At 46.0% G+C, this 21,014-nt stretch overlaps 2 protein-coding genes across 5 annotated transcripts in view; both read left to right on the forward strand.

Annotated features, from left to right (window-relative positions):
- Positions 1-1,696: 1,696 nt before the first annotated feature.
- LOC307205352 (speedy protein 1-A-like) lies at positions 1,697-12,328 on the forward strand. 4 transcript variants are annotated; one of them, XM_079957647.1, is made up of 8 exons: positions 1,697-1,787; positions 2,759-2,841; positions 4,990-5,253; positions 6,447-6,505; positions 8,387-8,472; positions 9,332-9,503; positions 10,687-10,972; positions 12,101-12,328. In XM_079957647.1, exons 3-8 carry the CDS (start codon positions 5,034-5,036, stop codon positions 12,172-12,174), a joined length of 897 nt encoding a protein of 298 aa, XP_079813773.1. In that variant the 5' UTR covers positions 1,697-1,787; positions 2,759-2,841; positions 4,990-5,033; the 3' UTR covers positions 12,175-12,328. The 4 variants fall into 4 exon arrangements, with proteins under 4 accessions (XP_079813773.1, XP_079813776.1, XP_079813774.1 ...); XM_079957650.1 differs by having other exon boundaries at positions 4,994-5,253; XM_079957648.1 differs by lacking the exon at positions 1,697-1,787 and adding an exon at positions 1,815-1,898.
- Positions 12,329-15,408: 3,080 nt separating this feature from the next.
- CAPN1 (calpain 1) overlaps positions 15,409-21,014 on the forward strand; it is a 44,552-nt gene continuing 38,946 nt past the window's right edge. The window contains exon 1 of the mRNA XM_079957544.1: positions 15,409-15,470. The gene's annotated coding sequence lies outside the window, so the exon portion shown is untranslated. The remainder of the gene's footprint in view (positions 15,471-21,014) is intronic.

Here is a 21,014-nt window from a genome sequence, read left to right on the forward strand (position 1 = left end):
AAAGAAAAACAGAGAAATAAAACCCATTGAACAAAAACAAAAACACACACAAAAAAAATACTTCAGATCTCCTCTTTACTATTCTTTCATTAGCTTATTTCCTTGACCTCCTCACACCTCCCTTTTTTGTATTCTAGGTCAACTATTTCAGCAAATCCTTTCCCTCTTTTAAAATTTTTGTCCTGTAAATTGTCTTAATATAATGTAACTTTACTTTTCCTCCTTTCACCAATTAACAGTCAGTTATTCCCATGAGGCAGGGATCTCTCCAAGACCTACCTGTAATTGAAAATAGCCTGCCTCAACCCTTTGTGTATTTCAGAAGGTGGTTTATCTGTGAATATTGTTGCAAGCCACGCCAACCTCTGAGCAGTGTGAGATTCCGGGGGTTCTGAGCACTTACCCAAAGGGAATGAGGTTTGCTGCGAGGAAAATGTGGGTATACCTGGGATAGTTCAGTTGCTGGTGGTTCCTTCTGATGTCTGCAATTCTATGACGTGCAAGGAGGGCGGCTGATGTCTGCTTAGTCTACTGAACACAGTTTTTCAGAGAATAAAATTGAGGGGGCCCTTGAGCCAGTCACTCTCTTCCTATCTATGTCCACAGGGTTGCTTTATAAAATGGGTAGAGGGGGCTTGAGTCAGCCACGCTCTGCCCAGCCTACTTCACAGGTTTGTTGTGTTGGCACAGCACTGGAAACCATGGCTGGATCTCTAGACACAGTGAAGAAGCGTTTCAGGAAAAAGGCGTTGTAAACTTTATATGAGAAAACCGCGTTGGCCAAAACGGATCTCCACAGCGCCATCTTGGTGTCGCCGTGTGTTACAATGCATATACAACACATAAAATGCTCTTTCTTTACCAGTCTACAGCTGAGTAGGTAACACGTCAAAGAAGCGATTCAGTTAAACGCGTTGTAAGTTTCCTACAGGGGAATCCCGTTGGCGAAAGACAGCACTCCACATTGCCATCTGGTGTCACAGTGTTATAACGCAGATAAAGCGCTTTATCTTTACCAATGTAGCTGAGTTAGTGCATGTTTACTACCTTGAGCAATATATATATATGTGTGTGTGTGTGTGTTTTGATTAACAAAATTAAAATAAACACATGTACCTTTTAAAAAACATTTGAACACACACCCTACAAAATGCACATTTTCAATTTTTTAAAAGGTATATATGTTTATTTTAATTTTGTTAATTAAAAAACCAAAACCTGGGAGTGCAACCCCATTATTAGCCGCAGCCCCCAGTGATTGCTAGGAAGGGTTCGCCGCCACCTGTGCTACTAGAAAGGCCCCAAAATTAACCCCCGCTACGCAGCGCAGTCCTGCGGGGCGATGTAGCAGCATGCGGCAGGCGTTTGATCTCAGTGGGGCCTAACGCCCAGGCAAGTGGGCGCAAGATCGTAGCCTTATTTGTGCCTGTTTACTCAGAAGTAAACCCTGCCGCATGCCATCCGGCTCGCAACCCACCCCCCAGCCAATAAGCGCGCCCCCCCCCCCCGCCCGCGCGCACAGAACCCTCGCAAAGTGATTTACTGCCCGTCAAGGAGGCTCGAACCTTTGACGGACAGCTTCGCGAAAGGGCACGCGGGGACTGGATGTTCAATAGCCTTTGTTCCTCCCTCCGTCCGTCCCGCGGGCGGCGATTGGGTTAGCAGGATCCCCGGCGGAGCCTATAAAAAAAGCCGCGCGCGGGCGGTGGGGTGAGGTGAAACGGCGTTTAGCGTGGTGCTCCGCCCACCTGTGGCTTTTTGCGAGCTGGGTGGTTTGCTCTGTTCAGGTGCAAGGGTGGGGGAAGGGAGGCGAGGCAGAGAAAAAGGCGGGAAAATGTGTTTTGAGGGAAGGGGCCCTTTGGAGAGAAGGGGGGGTGTCTCCACTTTATTTTTCTTGGGTGTGTTTCCCTCAAAGTCAACTCGCCCTTGAGTTCCCCAGAAGAGAAGTTGATCGTTCCTCCTCTTTTTGGCATTTTAGTCCCGCCAGAGGGCACATGCCGCACACCCCCTCAAGCGAGCTTCCTTACAGGGTTGTTTGTAAAATAAGCCGCGAAATTAAACCATGGAAGCTCATGTTGGTTTAATTAGAGTGGGAAGGAAATCCATTACAGAGGCCATATATGTCTGGTTTTCTTGGTTTTCATTTGGGGGCAAACTTAAAAGGTCCACTTTGGGCAGGAGGTTGAGCTAAAGGAAGGATTTGGGTGGGGAGAGGAAAATGGAGATAGTGAAGGAGCTGCTCCCCCTCATCCCAATCTGCAGTTCAAAATGTGTAATATAATTGTGTGTAGCAGGATGATGTATTCCCATAGGAAGCTGTGTTAGTCTCTTGCTGCAAAAACAGTAGATAGGCCTAACCATTTTAATGGTTTGCGGACTAGAGTCTGCTTGAATTTTTTTAACATTTGGAAATGCTAGATATGTGTTTGTGTACAGTGGGTGTATTGCTCTGAACTATTTACTATTCCTTTGATTCCCCCAGTTTTTAATCACAATATATTTATATTTTAACGAGTTCAGCAAAATCATTGCTTCCCTACTAATAGACTTTGCCACCCATTTAATTTTGGGTGGCACACCTTTTTAAATTTTAAGCCCATTACTTAAATTTGTGGCTGATTCAGAGCTTACAAGAATGAAGTGCTTCACTGTGTTTCAGATCAGTAGGTTACATGTACCAATACTTGACCCATCAGAAATTGGGGCTCTATCATTTTCTTCAGCACCAATGTATGCTACCTGTTTTTTTTATTGGTAGGTCTTGTTTGCTCCTCTTAAGAAAGTACTTGGGGAAACTCCAATCACCTGTGTGACAGACTTCAGTGAAAGAACATAACAATGGTAATCTGGAAGGATTTTGATTTTTGTTTTGCAGTCTTGCCTTTTTTTTTCTCTCTCCACTTACCCCATCTTCAAATGGAAAGAAAATGTGATGAAAGTGGTTGAAATCTGGGTTTCCCCGCCAATAATAGTCCCAATGGAATTCAATAATTTGTTGTTCACACATTTTTTAGAAGCGGTGCTATTTCTCTCCCTGCCATTGGCAATATGGCTTGTTTATCACTCCCACAAAGTGGGGGGTAATTGATGGATAAGAAGTAATTCTAGCAGGATAGCCATGCCAGTCTGTTACAGCTAAAGAAAGCCTTCAAGCCCCTTAAAAACATAATAAACAGTGTGTGTCATGCAGGAAGCCTGGTAGCTTGGGGGCAAAAGTCCTGCAGCACCTATAGGTGTTACTAAAAAGTTTGGTGCAGTCAGAGATTAAATCCTGAGCTTCTTCTCTTCCTTAATTACTTGTAAATCTGGAGTGCCCTTCCAGAAACATTTGGTGGTAGTAGCAACAGGAGTACCTCTGAGTATGTATGAAATACACTTTAGGCAACTAGGTAACTGTGGTTATCCTCTGGATCTAAAACCTGTGCACTAAGTTGGACACAGTGCCTTCTATGTATGCCTGTGGCCCAGCAGCACTACTGCTGCCAACTTCTAAATGTTGCCTGGTCCAGTGCAGTGAGGTACGTTAGATAATGGCTAGGTACATCGTTGGATTTTGCTTCCTCCAGTTTGACGGAGCTGGACCAGATAGGGTTGGTTTACTAATCACTACTCTCAATATCAAAGTGGTGTTGAGTCCTTGAGTCCCTGTATTCATAATAAATTCCAGAAATGAGTGCGTATGTTGGCCCACTAGCTGGGGCTCAGGTTAAACCTCTGGGTATGTGGGTGATATAAGCAGGAATGTTACTTTAGACAGAATAGAGTGTGGCTGGCAGCAGTTGCTTCTGCCCTGTGCTGCAGACCATGGCTGAGCACAAAGCACATGGCTTCTTCCAAAGAACCCTAGTTTACCCCTGTACAGAGCTACAATTCCTAGTGCCCATGTCACATGTATGGTCTAAACTCCAGGAGTGATAAAAACCGGGCTCAAATACTGTAAATTGTTTTGGGATGCAGTTTTGGGAAATATTTACATTGAAATAAAAAAAATACAGCCTACTCTGTGATACAACCTGCTAGTATCTCAGGGAATTAGCCACTGTGTTTTAATGACTTCAGTCTTCCTAGTGCTTGCTTGTATGTATATTCTCAGCCCAAAGCATTGGGGAGACAGCCTAAATGGGAACACATGTCCTCTTCAGCCTCTGGTTTTTCCAGTTCCCTTGAACTATTTGCAAGCTTTTAACAGGAATTTACGACTTGTATAACGTTTATACAGAAAAGGGTGTGTGACATCCCATCTGGGAAGATTTTCAGTCCTCGTGCCTATTATAAGAATTCTAAGGTCTCAAATATAAAATAAATGTTCATAAATGTACAAGGCAAACACATGCATAAGTATAAATAGTACAGGAGAGCAATCCTGAAGCCATCGCTCTCCCAAATTGACCTTAAATATATCCCCTGCAGTGGGGGAAAGCCTTACCATTATCTTTTTGCTTACAAATCCTGTCTTAAGGATGTATTTATGTATGAATAGGGTGAGCCTGTGACCTGGATTCAGGAACTAAAGTATTTACCATCACAAAAGAATGGCCAGGCTGCCCAGGTAATGTAATCAGTGACCATTATCAGGTATCTTGGCAGACAGCCTCCTTCTGTGATGTATGTATGATGTTTTGTGGGCTTGGTCTTGGGCTACACGGTGGGCAATTTCAAAAGTCTATATAAGGGCTTGCACACCATTGTTCTGGGTTCTCCTTCCTGCGTGTGGTGAGTGGGGACCCTGTTGCAACAGTTTATTTCTTTGCAATAACGATCAGACTTTGCTTCTCAATATACCCTGGTTGGCCTCTGTTATTTTCTCCTACCGAGACGGAACCCACTTAAGGACTCTGTACAGGCTCCAGAATACCCCATAAGGGAAAGGAAGCTGTTTTTTTTCTTATAACATGTCCTATAATGCATAATTGTCCCAGATTCTTAGTGGAGGGAAGATAGCATTTTATGTTCATTGGTAACTTGGAATCTAAACTATTTCCTCCCCAGAAAGGTTCTTTTTGAGCCTCTGTTGTTCCAATTTGAGAAGAAAAATGCGGGACAACCAGAGCACTTGTGTCCCTCCTGAGGTCACCACAGGGGTGAAGCCAGGGAGCACAAGACGACGACAGCGCATCACACATGGTGTTGGGGTACTCAGCAGTGATGCACAGGGGCCTGAGAGAGAGAATACCACAGCAGCCTTGAAAACTTCACAGCAACCACCTTTGCTTCTACACAGAGAAGAACAAGAGGCCTTCTTCAATCTCCTGGGTGAGATACCTGACCCCACAGTCCTGTACAGAGATTGGTAGCTTGCAGACTTTCTCGTCCCTAGCAGCTCTGCCAACTTTTAATGGGTATAGTAAAAATGTTGCCCTGTTCTTAGTCAATAGCCTGATTTGCAGACAATGCTAAGTCATTACTTGTTTAGGCAAAATGGTGTGCGTTTGACTGTCTCTCAGCAGGCTAACCATGGACTCTTCCAGGTGAGCTGCTGCTTGGACATGCATACCAATTTATTTGCACAAAGCTTTTACAATGAGGTTAAATTCTATCTACTCTTTACGAAACATTCATCCTGATTTGCTTGTGTTTATACATCCCAGCGCCTACCAACCTAGCAGTTCGAAAGCACCTCCGGGTGCAAGTAGATAAATAGGGACCGCTTACCAGCGGGAAGGTAAACGGCGTTTCCGTGTGCGGCTCTGGCTCGCCAGAGCAGCGATGTCACGCTGGCCACGTGACCCGGAAGTGTCTCCGGACAGCGCTGGCCCCTGGCCTCTTAAGTGAGATGGGCGCACAACCCCAGAGTCTGTCAAGACTGGCCCGTACGGGCAGGGGTACTTTTACCTTTACCTTTATACATCTTGTTAATCATTTGCTTGCCTCAATATGTTTCTCTCTCACTTTCCTAACTGCAAAAAAATCATTCTCTTTTTAAAAGTGGATTTGTTGTACTAGGGTGATGGAGTTCTTTAGTCCACTTTAATTGTGTAAACCTAACATTTCTGGGTATTCCCTTGAAAATCCCTTACACAAAATACTGGAAGTCTGGAGGCGCCCCATAGTTTGTCTTCTGGTGTCACACTGTGCTGAGAAACCCTGGTTGTTTTAACTTTGGTTTGGTGTTATGTCTGAAACAGATGTTATCCCACCCCAAGCTACAAAGATGAAAGGGCAGGGCAGATGGAAAACAAATTGTACTGTACATGAGCTTCATTAGATACTTCTCGCCCTTTGATTCAGTTCTCAGCAAGATGAAAACTCTACTTTTAGTCTATAATGTAGTTAAGCTTGGAAAGTGGATTGCTCAGAATGGCTGCTTGGTTGAATGTAACAAACAGTGCTTCTCAGGTACCATAAATATACATTGAAGCTGCATGAGGCAGTCGGTTATAAAAGCTTTAGATGGTCCACAAATAATGGTATGGATTAAAACATATTTTGCTTTCTTTTCTCATCAGAGGATAGTTTGATACAAGAATTCCTTTCAATGGATACATGCTACAGGATCTCAGATAAGGTAGGTTCCCCCCCTCCCAAGTCCTCCACCCTACACTTTCAGTATTACAGCATGGCATTCAATTTTTTAATTATATGAATGCCAAAGCAAAGAGGGAAATTTCACGACACCATTTCTGGTTTGCTTATTTCAGTGAGAGTGCTAGAGGGGAGCAATCAATGCAGTTACTACAAGAACACTGTTAAGTTACTAGCATTTTTGTAGTAATTGCTTTATTTACATATATTCAAGCAGGAGTGTAGTGGAAGTAAATGAGCTGCCATATAGCAGGCAGCAGATCTACTCACCTCTGAAACAAATATTCAAGCAATCGGCTCCACATGGCTTGCATCCGTTTCCACCAAAAGCAACTCTCATATCTCATACTTTTTAACATGCATATTAACCCATTGGGAACAGTGATTTGGGAGGCAAGGCATCATCTGTATGCTGATGCTCAGCTCTGTCTGTCTTTGTACTGTCTGAATTTGGAGAAGCTGTACAGCTTCTGTAATCAGTGTCTTGAGACAGTGACAGGCTGGATGAAGACCAGTAAACTGAAGCTGAATTCCCAAAATTTTTGAGGTGATTGGTGCTTCCCAGGTCCAGAAAATAGGTGAGAAGGCTACTCTGAACGGGCTTGCAGTTTCCCCAGATACATTGGGTGCATAGTCTGCACGTACTCCTTGACGCTACAATTTCTAGAGACTCAAGTGGCTTTGGTGGTGGGTTGCTACAGCTGTTCCTGGATAGAGAGAGCCTAGCCACAGGTGTCCATGCCCCAATAACCTCCCATTTAGTCCTGTACATGGGGATGCCTGTAAAAACAATTCAGAGATTGCACCTAGTGAGAATTGCAGACCCTAAGGTATTGGCTAGTGCAGCTGTGCAATACTGGTCCTTAAAAATCTGCACTGGCTGCCCATTGACTACTGAACCGAAGTCAAGCTGCTGGCTTTGACGTACAAAGATTTAAATGGCTTTGGGCCCAGCTGTTTGAAGGAGCACACCTGCTTACTATTTGAGGCCCACCACAGATTTTCTTGTGCTTGTACCATTGCCAAACATAATTTGGGGTTTCAGAATAGAGCCTTCGTTGGGGTAGTGCCCTGGGTGCAGAACAGCCTCCCTCAACCCCAAAGTCATGCAAGTGTCATCACTATTTAATTTTTGCTGCCAGCAGAAGATACATCTTTTCCGTATGACTTACACATTAGTAGTAGTAGTAACCATTTTAATGGTGTGACAGATGGAACAATTTACATGTTTAATTGTAGACTGTAATGGTAGTTTTTTTGTTTTGTTTTTTAATCTGATTAGCTTATCTGTGTTTTAGTATGTCATCTACCCTGATATTGTTTTGATGCTAAAGTGTGGGATATAGGAATTCAGTAAATAAATATAATCCATTTTCAAAACTGCCCGCTTCACTATCTGTAGCCTCCCTGCCCCGCCCCGCCCCCCAAAAACCTGGTGCCTCCAGGTGTTTTCAACTGCAATTCCTATTAGCACCAACCAATCATGGCAAGCTGGGGCTGATGGAAGTTGTTGTCAAAAGCATTAGTGGATACCAGGTTGTGGGAGACTGTATAAAGAACTGCTTTTTAACTCAGGAGTTAAATTTCATTCAGACAGTATCACAGTGATAGGCCCATTTGCAATCAAGATTGGTAAAGTGAAAAAACAACCACCACAAACCTCTGACTGAACTCTGGATAAAACCTTCCTGTGTAGTAACCAACCAACAAAGCAGGGCATAATGTTGATTCTTTGCTTCTTGTTGGAGGAATGTCTTGTAGCTGACTTTTCTACCCTCTTAATGCTTTTGCCTTCCTTTCACATCTCTTAAATTATTATTGTGGTCTACTATAGATTTTATTAAAGCTAAGCTGTCTTATTCAGTATCTTATAGCTATGACTATGATGTACTTCAAACGTGCTGGCCTGCATACGGAGGAATACACACGGACTAATCTCTTCATAGCTCTGTAAGTTTATTTTGGTGCTCTTCTATTGGTTCGGTCATGTGGGGAGGTGACCTGTAATATTTATTAGGCTAGGAGTTTAGTCCATGTCACCAAATACTTGCTATTCATCATATTTATTAGTGCAGCAGAACAACTCTTACAATGTGTGTGGGGGGGGGGAAGGTTACTATATTAGCTCACTGTAAGTTAACAACATGTGAAACTAATTGTGTTTCTCCCAGTCACAATTTAGTTACAGGTGCAGAGGACCCCTGTTTCTAACTGGAAACTGTTAACAATGGGGAGAGGGGAGCTAAACTTTCCTCCTCGCCCTAATTCCATCAGTACAATTGCAGCAAAAAACACCTGTCCCCAAAGTGCAAATAGGTTTAGAGAAAACTCCTGTTGTAAGCAAGTAGACCTTTTGTTTTTCCTAAAGGTGATGATGGCAGGTGATTTTTTTTTTCTTTATTTGCAAATGAGGTTGTTGAAGAACATGATCAGGGGCAGCCCAATTAGTGTCATGTGCATCTAGGCCCCAAGAATGCAATCTTAACCTGTTATACAGGTGCTAATTGTTGAGGGGCAACTTCAGGGTTCCTCCTACTCTCTTTTCTTGGGCTTCTTTGTGAGTTGAACCAGACAACACTTCAAATAGAGGGCTGTTATTGGTAGAACACATGGCCACCCTTGATGGTGGAGAGGAAAGATATTGGCTACAGTGAGCAACTTTTGACCCCTTAGTTTTTGAAACTTTATTATAAGCTGGAACATAACTTCTCTGATGAACTCCTTCTGCTGCTTGAAGACCATCCATTGCTTTGTGAAGGAATTCTGGAGGCTTTCCACTGTCCCCCACACCACTTTTTCCTGATTACAGGTACCTAGCAAATGACATGGAAGAAGACACAGAGGACTACAAATATGAGATCTTCCCCTGGGCACTTGGTGACAACTGGAGGAAGCTTTTCCCACAGTTCCTGAAAATGCGGGATGGCTTTTGGGCCAAAATGAAGTACAGAGCATTTGTTAGCAGACGCTGCTGTGACGAGGTTAGCTGCAGATCGCTTGACTTGCCATGTTCTTGCCTTTGGTGTGTTAAGATAAATTAAGTTGGGTGCACTAGTGGGGGCAGGGAGAGCAGAATAATCCTCTCATTCTGCTGGGGGATCTACTGGAATTTGTTTCCTTGGGATGGGGGGGGGGGAGAGAAACGATATGGCTGAAGGAAATTCAAAAGTCTCAAGGTTCAGTCCTTGGCATTTCAGGTACGAATGGGAAAGTCTCCTGTATTTTTATTTAATTTAGCAAACTTCTGTACCACTTTTCAAGAACAAAATTCTCCCCAAGGTAGTTCCCATGAAATACAACAAGAAGATTTTAAAACAACTCAGTAAAAGAATCTCATATAATTAAAAGTAACAATCAAACATCAAAATTGCAGCATAATGCATTTACCATGACCTGGCGACATAGGCTGTGTATACACGCTACCTTTAAAGCACATTCAGAGAATGAACTTTCTCATATAATTGTGGGCACTCTAGTTTGCTGAGAATTGTAGCTCCGTGGGGGTAAACTACAATGCCCAGACTTTTTTAAAAAGTGCTTTCAAGTTGTAATGGGTATGCAGCTACAATCAGATCCCTAGCTGCAATTAGGCTCTGCAGTTAAGACAAAAAAACAACTTGCTAATAAAGTCTGTATAAAACTATCCAGGCATAAGCCATGCCTAACATTGTATGGAACATTATTCCACAATTGCAGGATGACCACCAAAAAAGCATCAGGCTAATGTCCTTTTCTGGTGATCATGTTAATAGGTCTTCAGAAATGAAGGTATGGGCAGTGGTGTGTGCATGTAGACAATACTTCTAAGCAGTGTTATATTTTTAGAAAAAAGTGGTGCCAGAACTCACCATGAACGCCTCCCTCTTTCTCTTAGAATGGCAATGGTACCCACCTGAGGTGCCGGAACTGAGTTCCAGCGAGTTTCCCCTGGGGAAAAAAGCCCTGCTTGTAAGAACAAAACAGTCAGCGATGACCTCAGCTTTGAGGACTGAATTTGACCCTCCAGGCCACAGCCTCTCACTGGCCATACTGAGTTAAATGGACCAGAGATTTGACTCTATGCTATATGGCAGGTTATGTGGCACAAAATGTTCGGTTCTCTTTCCCCAAAGTTTTCCGAACATAGTTCTCTTTTGGGATAATTCAGGCTTCCTTTTTTTCTAGATAATGTTAAAGGAGCCCACACACTGGGTTTGGTCCCGTGAACGAGCCATTCACCACAGTGGGGCGCTGAGGAGTTACCTGAAAAATGAAGAAGACTTATTCCCTAGAGGGCCTGGCGTTACGCCCCCAGTCTGCCTTCTCTGTGTGTTTGATCTGGAAAAAGAAGATGCTGGAATAATGACACCTCTTGCTAGCAGTATTCCTGCCAGTGACTTGCTGCCCTCCACAGCACCGAAGCAGAGTTTGAGTGGCTTCCCTTTGCTGATGACTGACTACAGCATGCAGAGTAAGTACTAACGGTGCCCAACTTTCAGCTTTTTGGAGTCTCTTAATATATGGCATTCATTCCTGCTTGGGAAAGTGTTGTCAAATTGTTCCCCTCTTCCCTTGTGGTTGTGGGGTGCAGTGTGAGATTTGAATCTGAAACAGCAAATATTAAATTCATAGAAAGCCATGAATCTGATAAGATTGCAGAAAGATGGTGCAACTTCCTCTGTTTACAATGTGGGTTTGACAAAAGGCTTGTAGATTTGATACCTTCCAACTGTCTCAGTCCCAAAGGACATGCGTAGTAGAGCCTTAAAGCAGCCTTCACAAACACCCATCAACCCCAGAAAGTGCAGGGGTTGTAATCCAAAACACCCAGGCTGGGGGAAGGCTGCTTTAAGACACATTTACCACTGAAAATATATTGGAACAGCTTTTGAGCTGCAGCAGCTCCTGAGCTGGTTTTTCTCATTGGGTGCTAAAGAAAGTTTAACCACACCCCTGTTTTCCCAGACATCCGGGTGCAGGTGTGGCAAAATTCTCCCAACATGTGGTGAGCTGATCACTAGTACCTTCAGTTAAGAGTGAATGCATACCCCACTGTGGCAAGTTGCTGCTTGGTAAATGAGCACCCCGGTTGTGTCCTGTTAGCAAATCTCTCTCCTCTGCCTCCTCCTATTAAAGAACGAGTGTGTTAAACAGTGAAAATATGCACACTTACAGACTTCGTAGATTATTGTCTACTTCTGTTCAGGCCCAACTACCAACTGGGAGTAAGGAAAAAATGTTTCTCTTAGGGGTTATCTTGCAACATTCTCACACAGAAGTAATCTGGAATTGCTGATATGCTCAGCACTCTGCTCGGTGTACATCTACTCTGTACAGCACCAGAATTTAGTGTGGATTGGCTGACGTAGTGTTGTTGGGAAGATGGCTGTCCCTTCAAATGGGGATTTAATAACTTTGTGAACCCTTTTAAAGCACTTGATTTATAGCTTGCTTTATTCTGTGGGCTCTGCAGTCTGCCCCTACCCCTGACAGAAGGCTTCTGTCCTTAAGGGATTCATAACTTTCTAATCAGTATTTATAAAATATAACTACTAAACTCCCAAAGGCATAGTTTCAGTCTGAATCTTTTTTTGGGCAGGCCTACAGGAACCTGTGATGGAGGCAGAAGGAACACCCAAAGACTGCCAATATCTGATAGCGTCCGAAGGCTGAAGACAACCCTCTCTGCAATATTTTTCTCTTTGGAGTGGCATTATTTGGATGTTCTTATTCTACATCTGCGGTGATCTATTTATTAAGCACTTTATCTTCACGTTCATAAATACACAGCAATGCCTGCTTGTGTATTAAAAAAAGCTATTCAGTATGACTTGTATTATTATTATTATTATTATTATTAATTTAGATTTATATACCACCCTTCATCTGAAGACCACAGGGCAGTTTACAACATAAAAATACAAAATAAGGACACCAAATACATAACATAACAAAAACCAATAAAGCCCCTTCCCAAAAACACATTTAAAAGGCCATAGATTGTTTAATCAGCCAAACATCTGGTTATTGAGGAACATTTTCACCTGGCACCTAAAAATATGTCATGAGGTGTCAGGGGAGCTTCCCTGGGGAGAGGACACAAGAAGAATCTCAGATGATGATCGTATTGTCCAGGTCAGTTCATGTGAGGAGAGGTGGTCCTTGAGGTGCTGGGGTCATGAGCCATTTACAGTGGTGCCCCGCAAGACGAATGCCTCGCAAGACGAAAAACCTGCTAGACGAAAGGGTTTTCCGTTTTGGAGGCGCTTCGCAAGACGAATTTCCCTATGGGCTTGCTTTGCAAGACGAAAATGTATTGCGAGTTTTTCCGACTTTCCCCCCCTTTTTCTAAGCCGCTAATAGCGCTAATCCGCTAATGGGCTTGCTTCGCAAGACAAAAAAACCGCTAGACGAAGAGACTCGCAGAACGGATTCTTTTCGTCTTGCGAGGCACCACTGTAAGTCTTTATATGTCAAAACCAGCACTTTGAATTGGGCCCAGAGTACTTGGGCCAGGACTGGTGTTATGTGCTCAGACCATCTTGCCCTGGTAAGCAACCTTGCCACTGAATTCTGCACCAGCGGAAGTTTCTGAATTGCGTTCAAAGGCAGCCCCACGTATAATGCACTCCAGTAGTTTTAACCTAGAGGTTACCAATGCCAGCTGAGCAAACTTCATAAAGATGTCTGGGAGAAAAGGCTGCAATTTAATTTCTGGAACATTTAATGGCAAGTTTACCAATTGTGAGCCATTAGAAATGACTTTTTGAAGGTTTACACCCTTGTCTTTCACTAGCAAGGAATGGAGTGGTCAAGGGTGACCTACTTAGTTTATTCTTGATTCTCTTTCTACCCCTACCCCCTTTCATGGCTTGACTTAAAGGTACCACTTCTGCTGAAATATTTTTTATTATAAATATTTGGTTCCCACCCCTTTTTTTAAAAAAAAGGTACTGTGTAATTTAACTAGCTATATAGATAGCATGCTACCCGAATATATTGAGTAGTGTGAGATTGCAGGGGGTTCCAGACACCTTACCCAGGGTTTGGTTCCCTTGGAACAGGCTTCCGCAAACTCTGCCCTCCAGATGTTTTGAGACTACAATTCCCATCATCCCTGACTTTTGGTCCTGCTAGCTAGGGATCATGGGAGTTGTAGGCCAAAAACATCTGGAGGGCCGAGTGAGGAAGCCTGCCTTGACATGAGAAACAGCGGAGACTCTGGTGGTTTTATGATATGATTTATTTACACCTATATACAACCTGAGCCTACAATGGAGGGGCTCATAGCATTAACACCCCAGGAAGGTTTGCTCCCATAGCCACAGCCTTGGATCCTAGCAGAAGCCAGGCATTCTCTCCCTCACAGGCTTTCTGCCTGCCGCTAGCTGCTAGATCGCACACACAACTCTGGCCTTTGCCCTTCTAACCACCAGCCAGTTGAGGGAGGGGGAGCACCTATTTGCTCTCTGGCACAGAGCCACTTCCTTTGTTACCTTAAGGACGCATACTTAGGCCATTGCCTCACCAACAAGCTGCCCTGACTATTCCAGCAATTTAATCTTTGCCAGATCCAGGTATTAGACAGGGGCTCATGGAATACAGCCTAACCACCCTAACTTACAACACATTCTACACTTAGGCTGGTCTGTACCTTTAAAAAAGAGCAGCCCATTAACCTTCCCTAGTTGATAAGATCTAATTCTGTACCATTTTTACAGGGTCCCTTGCCCTCACTTGTCTAGTACGAACTGTATCCCCCCTGTTGTGCTGTGTTCACCTTTTAAATTTCTGCCAGCCTCAGAAAATCTGAAAAAAAAGAATGACCCAGTAATAACCCAAACCCCATAATTTTTGATCATCTTTGCCACAGATTTGTGTCTTTAAGAGATGGAGTGAGCCTTTCTCTAGCTATCTACCTACACATCAGCACATGCTCTGCTATTAGGAACAGCCTTCTGTCCATCTGTGTCTGCCCATCTAGTTCAATGTTGTCTACACCGCCTGGCAATGGTTCTCCAGAGCCCTCCCGCAGGTGTTGGGAACCGTTGCCCCCCCCCAGATGTTGCTGAGCGGCAACTCCCACCATCCCTTGCCATTGCCCAAGCCCGTTGGCTTTCACGGATTTTTGATCCTGAGACACCTTGAGGACCAAAGGGTGCCCACACCTTTAGTAACGCGAGATGCTGCAGGGAGTGCACCTGGGACCTTTTGCACGGAACGCACGCGATCTCCCACTGGTCCAAAACGCCTTCCCCCTAATGGCCAGTGCCTTCAGGACCGTGTCCGCCTGGTTGTTCCTCCAGGTGTTCTGGAACTACGCTCCCTGGTCAAACGGGCTATGCTTGCTGGGAGCTGAGGGGAGATGGATTCCCCAAAGAACCACCTGGTGGGTTACCCTGAATCTCAGCTGCAGAGAGGAGACGCTCCGGAGTCACCCTAAGAGGGGCGATGCCTGAGCGCGTCTCTTTGCGCTCCCTTCGGCCCCGCCGTTGCAATGCAGAGAGGATGCAGCGAACGAGCCGAGGAAGCCGCCGCCGCCCTGTTTTGCTGGAAGCCAAGCGGCTGCAAGGCAGAAGAAGAGCAGGCCGGCCCGCTCAAAACTTCCTTCCCATGCTGGCATGGCCCCTCCTTTCCCCGAATCGGGCCTCCTCCTTCCCCCCATCTCTCCTGCCCGCCTCCAGGCTTCCCTTTGCTGGCGTGTATGTTTGTGCGTCTTGCTTCACGCTCCTGGCCCTGGGCAAACGCCCATTTCTATGGAAGGAGGAGTTTGGCAGGGAGGAGTCGCTGCTCTGCGAATTGGCAGCGACAGCGGGACTCTGGGCGGGTTGCAGAGGGCGGGGAGGGGGGTGAAGCTACGCTCGCTTGCTTGCCTGCCTGGGCTTCCCCCGCCACCCCCCGGTTCCTGACTGCGCTTGCAAAAGGTTGCCTTGACGCGGAGCCAGGCCGAGGCAACGATCTAGGCACAGGTAAAATGAAATGAACAGCTTGGGGGAGCTGCAGTGGGCTTGGGAGGGGGCTATTTTAAGTGTGGACGCTGGAAGCTTGGAAGCAGCTGAGAGCGCGGGTCGGGTGGGGGCGAAGGGGAAGGAGTTGCATTTCTGCTATTATTCAATAAAGCGCCTCCGCCTCTTGCACAACTCCAGCCCTCCTGCGGGACGGAGTTTCCGCCGCCCTGGCGGATCAGGTCCTTTTCTGCACCGCTTCCAATTGACCCGAATTGTTGCAGTGGGGGGGTGATAAGGAATACAGAACCCCAGTTTCGTTTCCCCGAAAGGAAGGAGGTGCGTAAGTTTAGCAACCTCTTTGCGCCGCCACCCCAAAGAAGAAGGGCTTAATCACGGCCAAGAGTCTCTGCCAAGGAAACTCTTTTCGGCGAGATCCAGTGGGGAAGACGTTACCTCTGAGCATGTGCAGAGAGGTTTCTTTTCCTCAGAGCCAGACCCTGCAACACATGCAGAATTACAGAGGAGAGATCAGATTCTTACAAATTACAGACATTTCCAACGTGGGTCGAAAAATATATATGCAGCTTAACTTAACACATTCAAAAAGGGTGGCAGGATTAGTCTGCCTCCGCAGGAACAAGAGTTTTGCAGGCACAAATCTCTTGGTTGTGGCTGAGCTAGGAAATGCTAACCTTGAAAAGAGGGTTAATGGCTATGTTCCAAGCTCCTTTGTCTAAAATGTTTTGGAAATAATTACTGCTATTAAAACCAATAAAACCTGGTGCTGCCTTCAAAAACGGTCTTCCACTGCCATATGTGCTCTTAAGTTACAAAGCTGAGCTTGGTTCTGCATGCAGGGGGGACCCAGGCTCCCCAGGTTGGGAGCTGCTGCCAGTCAGTGCAGACAGGCTGGAGCTAGATAGACAACTGGCCTGACTCAGTACGAAGCTAGTTTCCTTTTTTGCTTACGGCCAACTCGGTTAGGAAGGTCTGTATTAATTCCCATTGTAGATGGAGCTGAGAGCAGTACTGCAAAGAACAGATAAGGAGATACTACATTTGGGGCGGGGAGGGTGGGTTAGTTGAGGAAGGTGTCACTCTCAAAGCCAAGCAACAGTTGGAGAAGCACTGCATTCAGGAGTGTGACGAAATTAAGTACTTTCCACACCACATGGAATCACCTTGGAGAATTACCGGCAGAAGGATGTAACAGTGGCTGCCAGTTGTTTAAGAAAGGTATTACGTAATTCCAGTGGAACTCCCGGTTCCAGAGGCAGTGTTTCTGAACACCAGTCGCAGGGGATTGCAAGAGGGGAGAGTTGCTGTAGTGATCAGGTCCTGCTTTCAAGGCTTCGCTTGGGCATCTAACTTCCTGCATGGCAGGGGGTTGGACTAGATGAGCCTTGGGTCCCTTCCAGCTCTACAGTTCTATTCTATGATCTGGTTGGCTGCTCTAAGAACAAGATGCTGGACCCTGAAGGGCCATGGGACTCATCCGGTGTTCTTAGTTGGTGGATGTTGCCATCATGCTTGGCTTGTGGGCTTCTGAGAATCCTCTGGCCACTGTTGGGAACAGGATCTTGGCTTGGGTGGATCTTTGGCAGGGCTCTTCCACCAATAGAAGAGAAGGTTTTTGATGGGAGGTTTATTTCCCCCCTAATATTTACAGGGAGCATGGGTTCCTCACTGGTGTTCAAAATTAGCCAGGCGCAGGCGCATTTTGCACTTGGCTTTCAGCCACTTGCGACCAAGAGAAGATGCCTGGGCACCAGGAGGGCGCCTGACATCTCCACCAACTGGGGATCATTGAATCTGGATTGCTTTCACATACTAATACCCCATTCTGAAGTATTCGATCAGTTACATTTTATCTGCGCAATCGGAATTACCGTAATTTCAGGAACCCAAATGCTTTTTCTGTGCAGCAGGAGCAGGAGCCATTAAGACACAGAGGTCAATAGATGGGCCAACACACGGACTCAGTATAAGGAAGCTTCCCTGCCTTCTGCACCAGCAGCCTTCCAGGGAAGGAACTTTCAATTTAAGATCTCCTCTTTAACCCTCGCCAGGCAGCAACCCTGTAGATAAGCCTGTGATTAGTATTGGGTCTGTTTGTTTGTTTGTTTTGCTGGCCTGGTTTCCATGCTAGCTGTGTAGGAAGGGAAGAGCCTTGACTTTTAACAGCCAGCAGGGAAAGCATTCCCAAGTAAGCTGTTGAAGGAGGGATGGTTGGCTCCCTCACTCTTCCACCAGCCAGGCCAAACGCAAGAGAGCCCCTTTCTCTGCAGCACAATATAGAAACACAGTGGGCTGGCTTCCCTTTCTTGTTGCTACTTTTGGAAGGGGCCGTGGTTAAGTGGAAGAGCACCTGCTTTGCATGCAGAAGGTGCCAGGTTCAATCCTCAGCAGCGGCATCTCTCCTGCCTGCAGCCCCAGAGAGCTGCTGCCAATCAATGTGTAGACCAGGGGTCAGCAAACTTTTTCAGCCGGGGGCCAGTCCACTGCCTCTCAGAACTTGTGGGGGGCCGGACTATATTTGGGGGGGGGTGAACGAATTCCTATACACACCAGGCAGGTCTCACAAATAACCCACCAATGCATTTTAAAAGGACACATTCCATTAGGCCAGACACTATTGTAGATGATAAAAATAAAAATTAATTTTTTTCCTAACATCCACTGATGATAGTCATTGTTTGGATGGGGAGGCCCTCGCCTGGGTTTGGTGCTGTGTTGCGGCCTGCTAGGCCTCCTGCTGCCAGCACCTCTTCCGCACTTCGGGGGTGGGATGGGGGCCTCCCGCCGGTAGTGGAAGCCCGATTGCTGCCGCGCCTTCCCTCAGTCCAGAGCCTTCCCGCCGGTAGCGGAGGCCCAATGACTGGGCAGTCGCTGATCATACGCAGCCACCGCCTGCCCATTGGCCAGGGCCTCAAACAGCTTTGCAGGCAATTGGCCGTGACTAGCGCCCACCTTTGCTCACAGGAGGGAGGGAGGAGGCGCCACCGCAATGTGTGAGAGGGAGACCGGGGGGGGGGGGGAGAATGGCGGCACAGGGGAAAAAATGGCGGCTGTAAAAACAAACAAACAAAAACCCACGCCGTTTGCGGGCTGGATCTTGAAGGCAACTGGGCTGGATCCAGCCCACAGGCCGTAGTTTGCCGACCCTTGGTGTAGACAGTATTGAGCTAGACAGACCCAATGGATCTCACTTGGCATAAGGCAGTGTTTGAATGCTGCAGAGCATGATATTCTGGGTCGTGGGTTCGAGCGCCACATTGGGCAAAAGATTCCTGCATTGCAGGGGGTTGGAGTGGATGATCCTCAGGGTCCCTTCCAACTCTACAATTCTGTGATTCTAAGAACTCAGTGGCAAAGCATCCAGGAGGCCCCTTGTTCAATCCCCAGGCATGATTAGTGGTGCCCTCTGTCTGAAACCCTGGAGAGCTGCTGCTGCTGCTGCTGCTGCTGCCAGTGTGTGTAGACAACACTCAACTAGATGCACCAAGTAGTGCAAGGCAGCTTTCTGAATATGGAAGAATGACTCTTCTGTGCCCTCATAAAGGCAGTATTTTGCCTCCAGCATAGCAGCGCTAGAAAGAGTACGAAATTTTCCCGCTTGTAGCGGGAGAGTCTTGCCCTTCGTTTGAGTCTCCTGTTCTGTTGTCAGGTTTTTGATGGTGAGAGAGAGAAAGTGAGAACTGCATCAACTCTCAAAGAAGGAAGAAACTTAGTAGGCTCTAAACAATTGAATTATATTATCAAGCTCCTTTCCTCTGTCGCTTACCACCACAGAGTACATTGAACTTGTTCCCCTGTGAAAAAATAGCAGAATGTGTGTTGTGGTCATTTTATGGTGTCATTGTTTGGGAAAAAAACATGTTTACCTCTTTTCCTGAGTATCCACAGCGGTTTTTCTTTCTGCTCACAGATGACTGAGCAGGGTGGGGGGAATTAGCAAGGACTTGGGTAGATGCAGAAACTTCTCGTGGACTTACTCGCAACGCTAACTCTTCTTGAACTCTGACATTTGTTGCAATGACTTACAAAAGGCGAAGAATCTTTGTTTCTGTTCAGCTTTGGTACAGCTTTGTAGCAAACTGGCCCTGTTTCCATCTCTCTCTCTCTCTCTCTCTCTCTCTCTCTCTCTCTCTCTTCCTTCCTCATCCCACTTTGGTGGTTCTTAATTTCATTCAGATAGTTTCATACTATAGAGCTCTACCTCCAGTTGTCAGAAGCACTATGCCTCTGAAGAACAGCTGGTGGGCACTGCAGGTGAGGGAGCAGCTGTTGCATTGAGGTTCTGTTTGCAGGATTTCCATGAGCATCTGGGCCTTAGGCTTGACCTGACGGAGCTCTTTTGATGTTAACCCACACAGCTGAAGGCCCACCATTAGCCTGAACAGCGGCCTTGTCAGTGTCTGAAGCAAGCAGTCAAAACAAGATTGTGGACCACCACAAAGGTCTGCGCTTAGACTGATGCCTTGCAAGTTGGGCAGGCCTCTGCTGTGCTGTGGTTAAGAGTTGTTTGGAAACCAGGAAGAGAAGTTTGCATTAATTATAGTTAAGCATTATATCCGCATCAAGGAAACAGTAGCGTAGTGTTCTGCTTTTCTCAGACCTCCCCAGGAATACGATTCGCTGTTCTGGGCATAGCAGTTTAAGGAGGGTACAATGGTACCTCGGGTTAAGAACTTAATTCATTCTGGAGGTCCGTTCTTAACCTGAAACTGTTCTTAACCTAAGGTAGCTTTAGCTAATGGGGCCTCTCACTGCTGCCACATGATTTCTGTTCTTATCCTGAAGCAAAGTTCTTAACCCAAGGTACTATTTCTGGGTTAGCGGAGTCTGTAACCTGAAGCATCTGTAACCTGAAGCGTCTGTAACCCGAGGTACCACTGTATTGTCAAACTGGAATGTGTCCAGACTGTCACCGACCTTTCATATGTCTTTGAACACAACTCTCATCAGCCCCAGTTAGCGTGGCTATACAGTGGTGCCCCACAAGACGAATGCCTCGCAAGACGGAAAACTCGCTAGACGAAAGAGTTTTCCGTTTTGGAGGTGCTTCGCAAAACAAATTTCCTATGGGCTTGTTTTGCAAGACGAAAATGTCTTGCGAGTTCCTGCGGGTTTCCCCCCCTTTCCCCCCCTTTTTCTAAGCCACTAAGCCGCTAAACCGCTAGTAGCGCTAATCCGCTAAGCCGTCAATGGGCTTGCTTTGCAAGACGAAAAAACCGCTAGACGAAGAGACTCGCGGAACGGATTCTTTTCGTCTTGCGAGGCACCACTGTAGTCCCATCTGCTCTGGCATCATACAGGTGTGCTGTCTGAGGCTGGTAGGAGCTGTAATCCAAAACATTGGCTTGGCAAAGGCTGGTCCAGAAGAAGGTGGGAAAGATGGTGTGAGGAGGCCAGAGATCAGGTCTGGCAGCACGGGGTTGACAGAGTTGGGTATGCTTTAGCCTGGAGAAGGCACTCTGTAGAGGCAACACATCACCTTCACCTGTTGCCCTGGCTCAACAAATCCACTTCAGAAACAAAACCAGGACTCTCTGAAGTTAGAAA

Source organism: Podarcis cretensis, assembly GCF_951804945.1.
Source record: "Podarcis cretensis genome assembly, chromosome: 16".
NCBI classification, from domain to species: domain Eukaryota; kingdom Metazoa; phylum Chordata; class Lepidosauria; order Squamata; family Lacertidae; genus Podarcis; species Podarcis cretensis.

Coding starts and splice junctions, on each gene's coding strand:
- LOC307205352 (XM_079957647.1), top strand. CDS start 5,034: ATGCGGGACAACCAGAGCACTTGTGTCCCTCCTGAGGTCACCACAGGG. Junction 9,504..10,686: donor GCAGACGCTGCTGTGACGAG/GTTAGCTGCAGA, acceptor CTTTTTTTCTAG/ATAATGTTAAAGGAGCCCAC. Junction 10,973..12,100: donor GACTGACTACAGCATGCAGA/GTAAGTACTAAC, acceptor TTTTTTGGGCAG/GCCTACAGGAACCTGTGATG.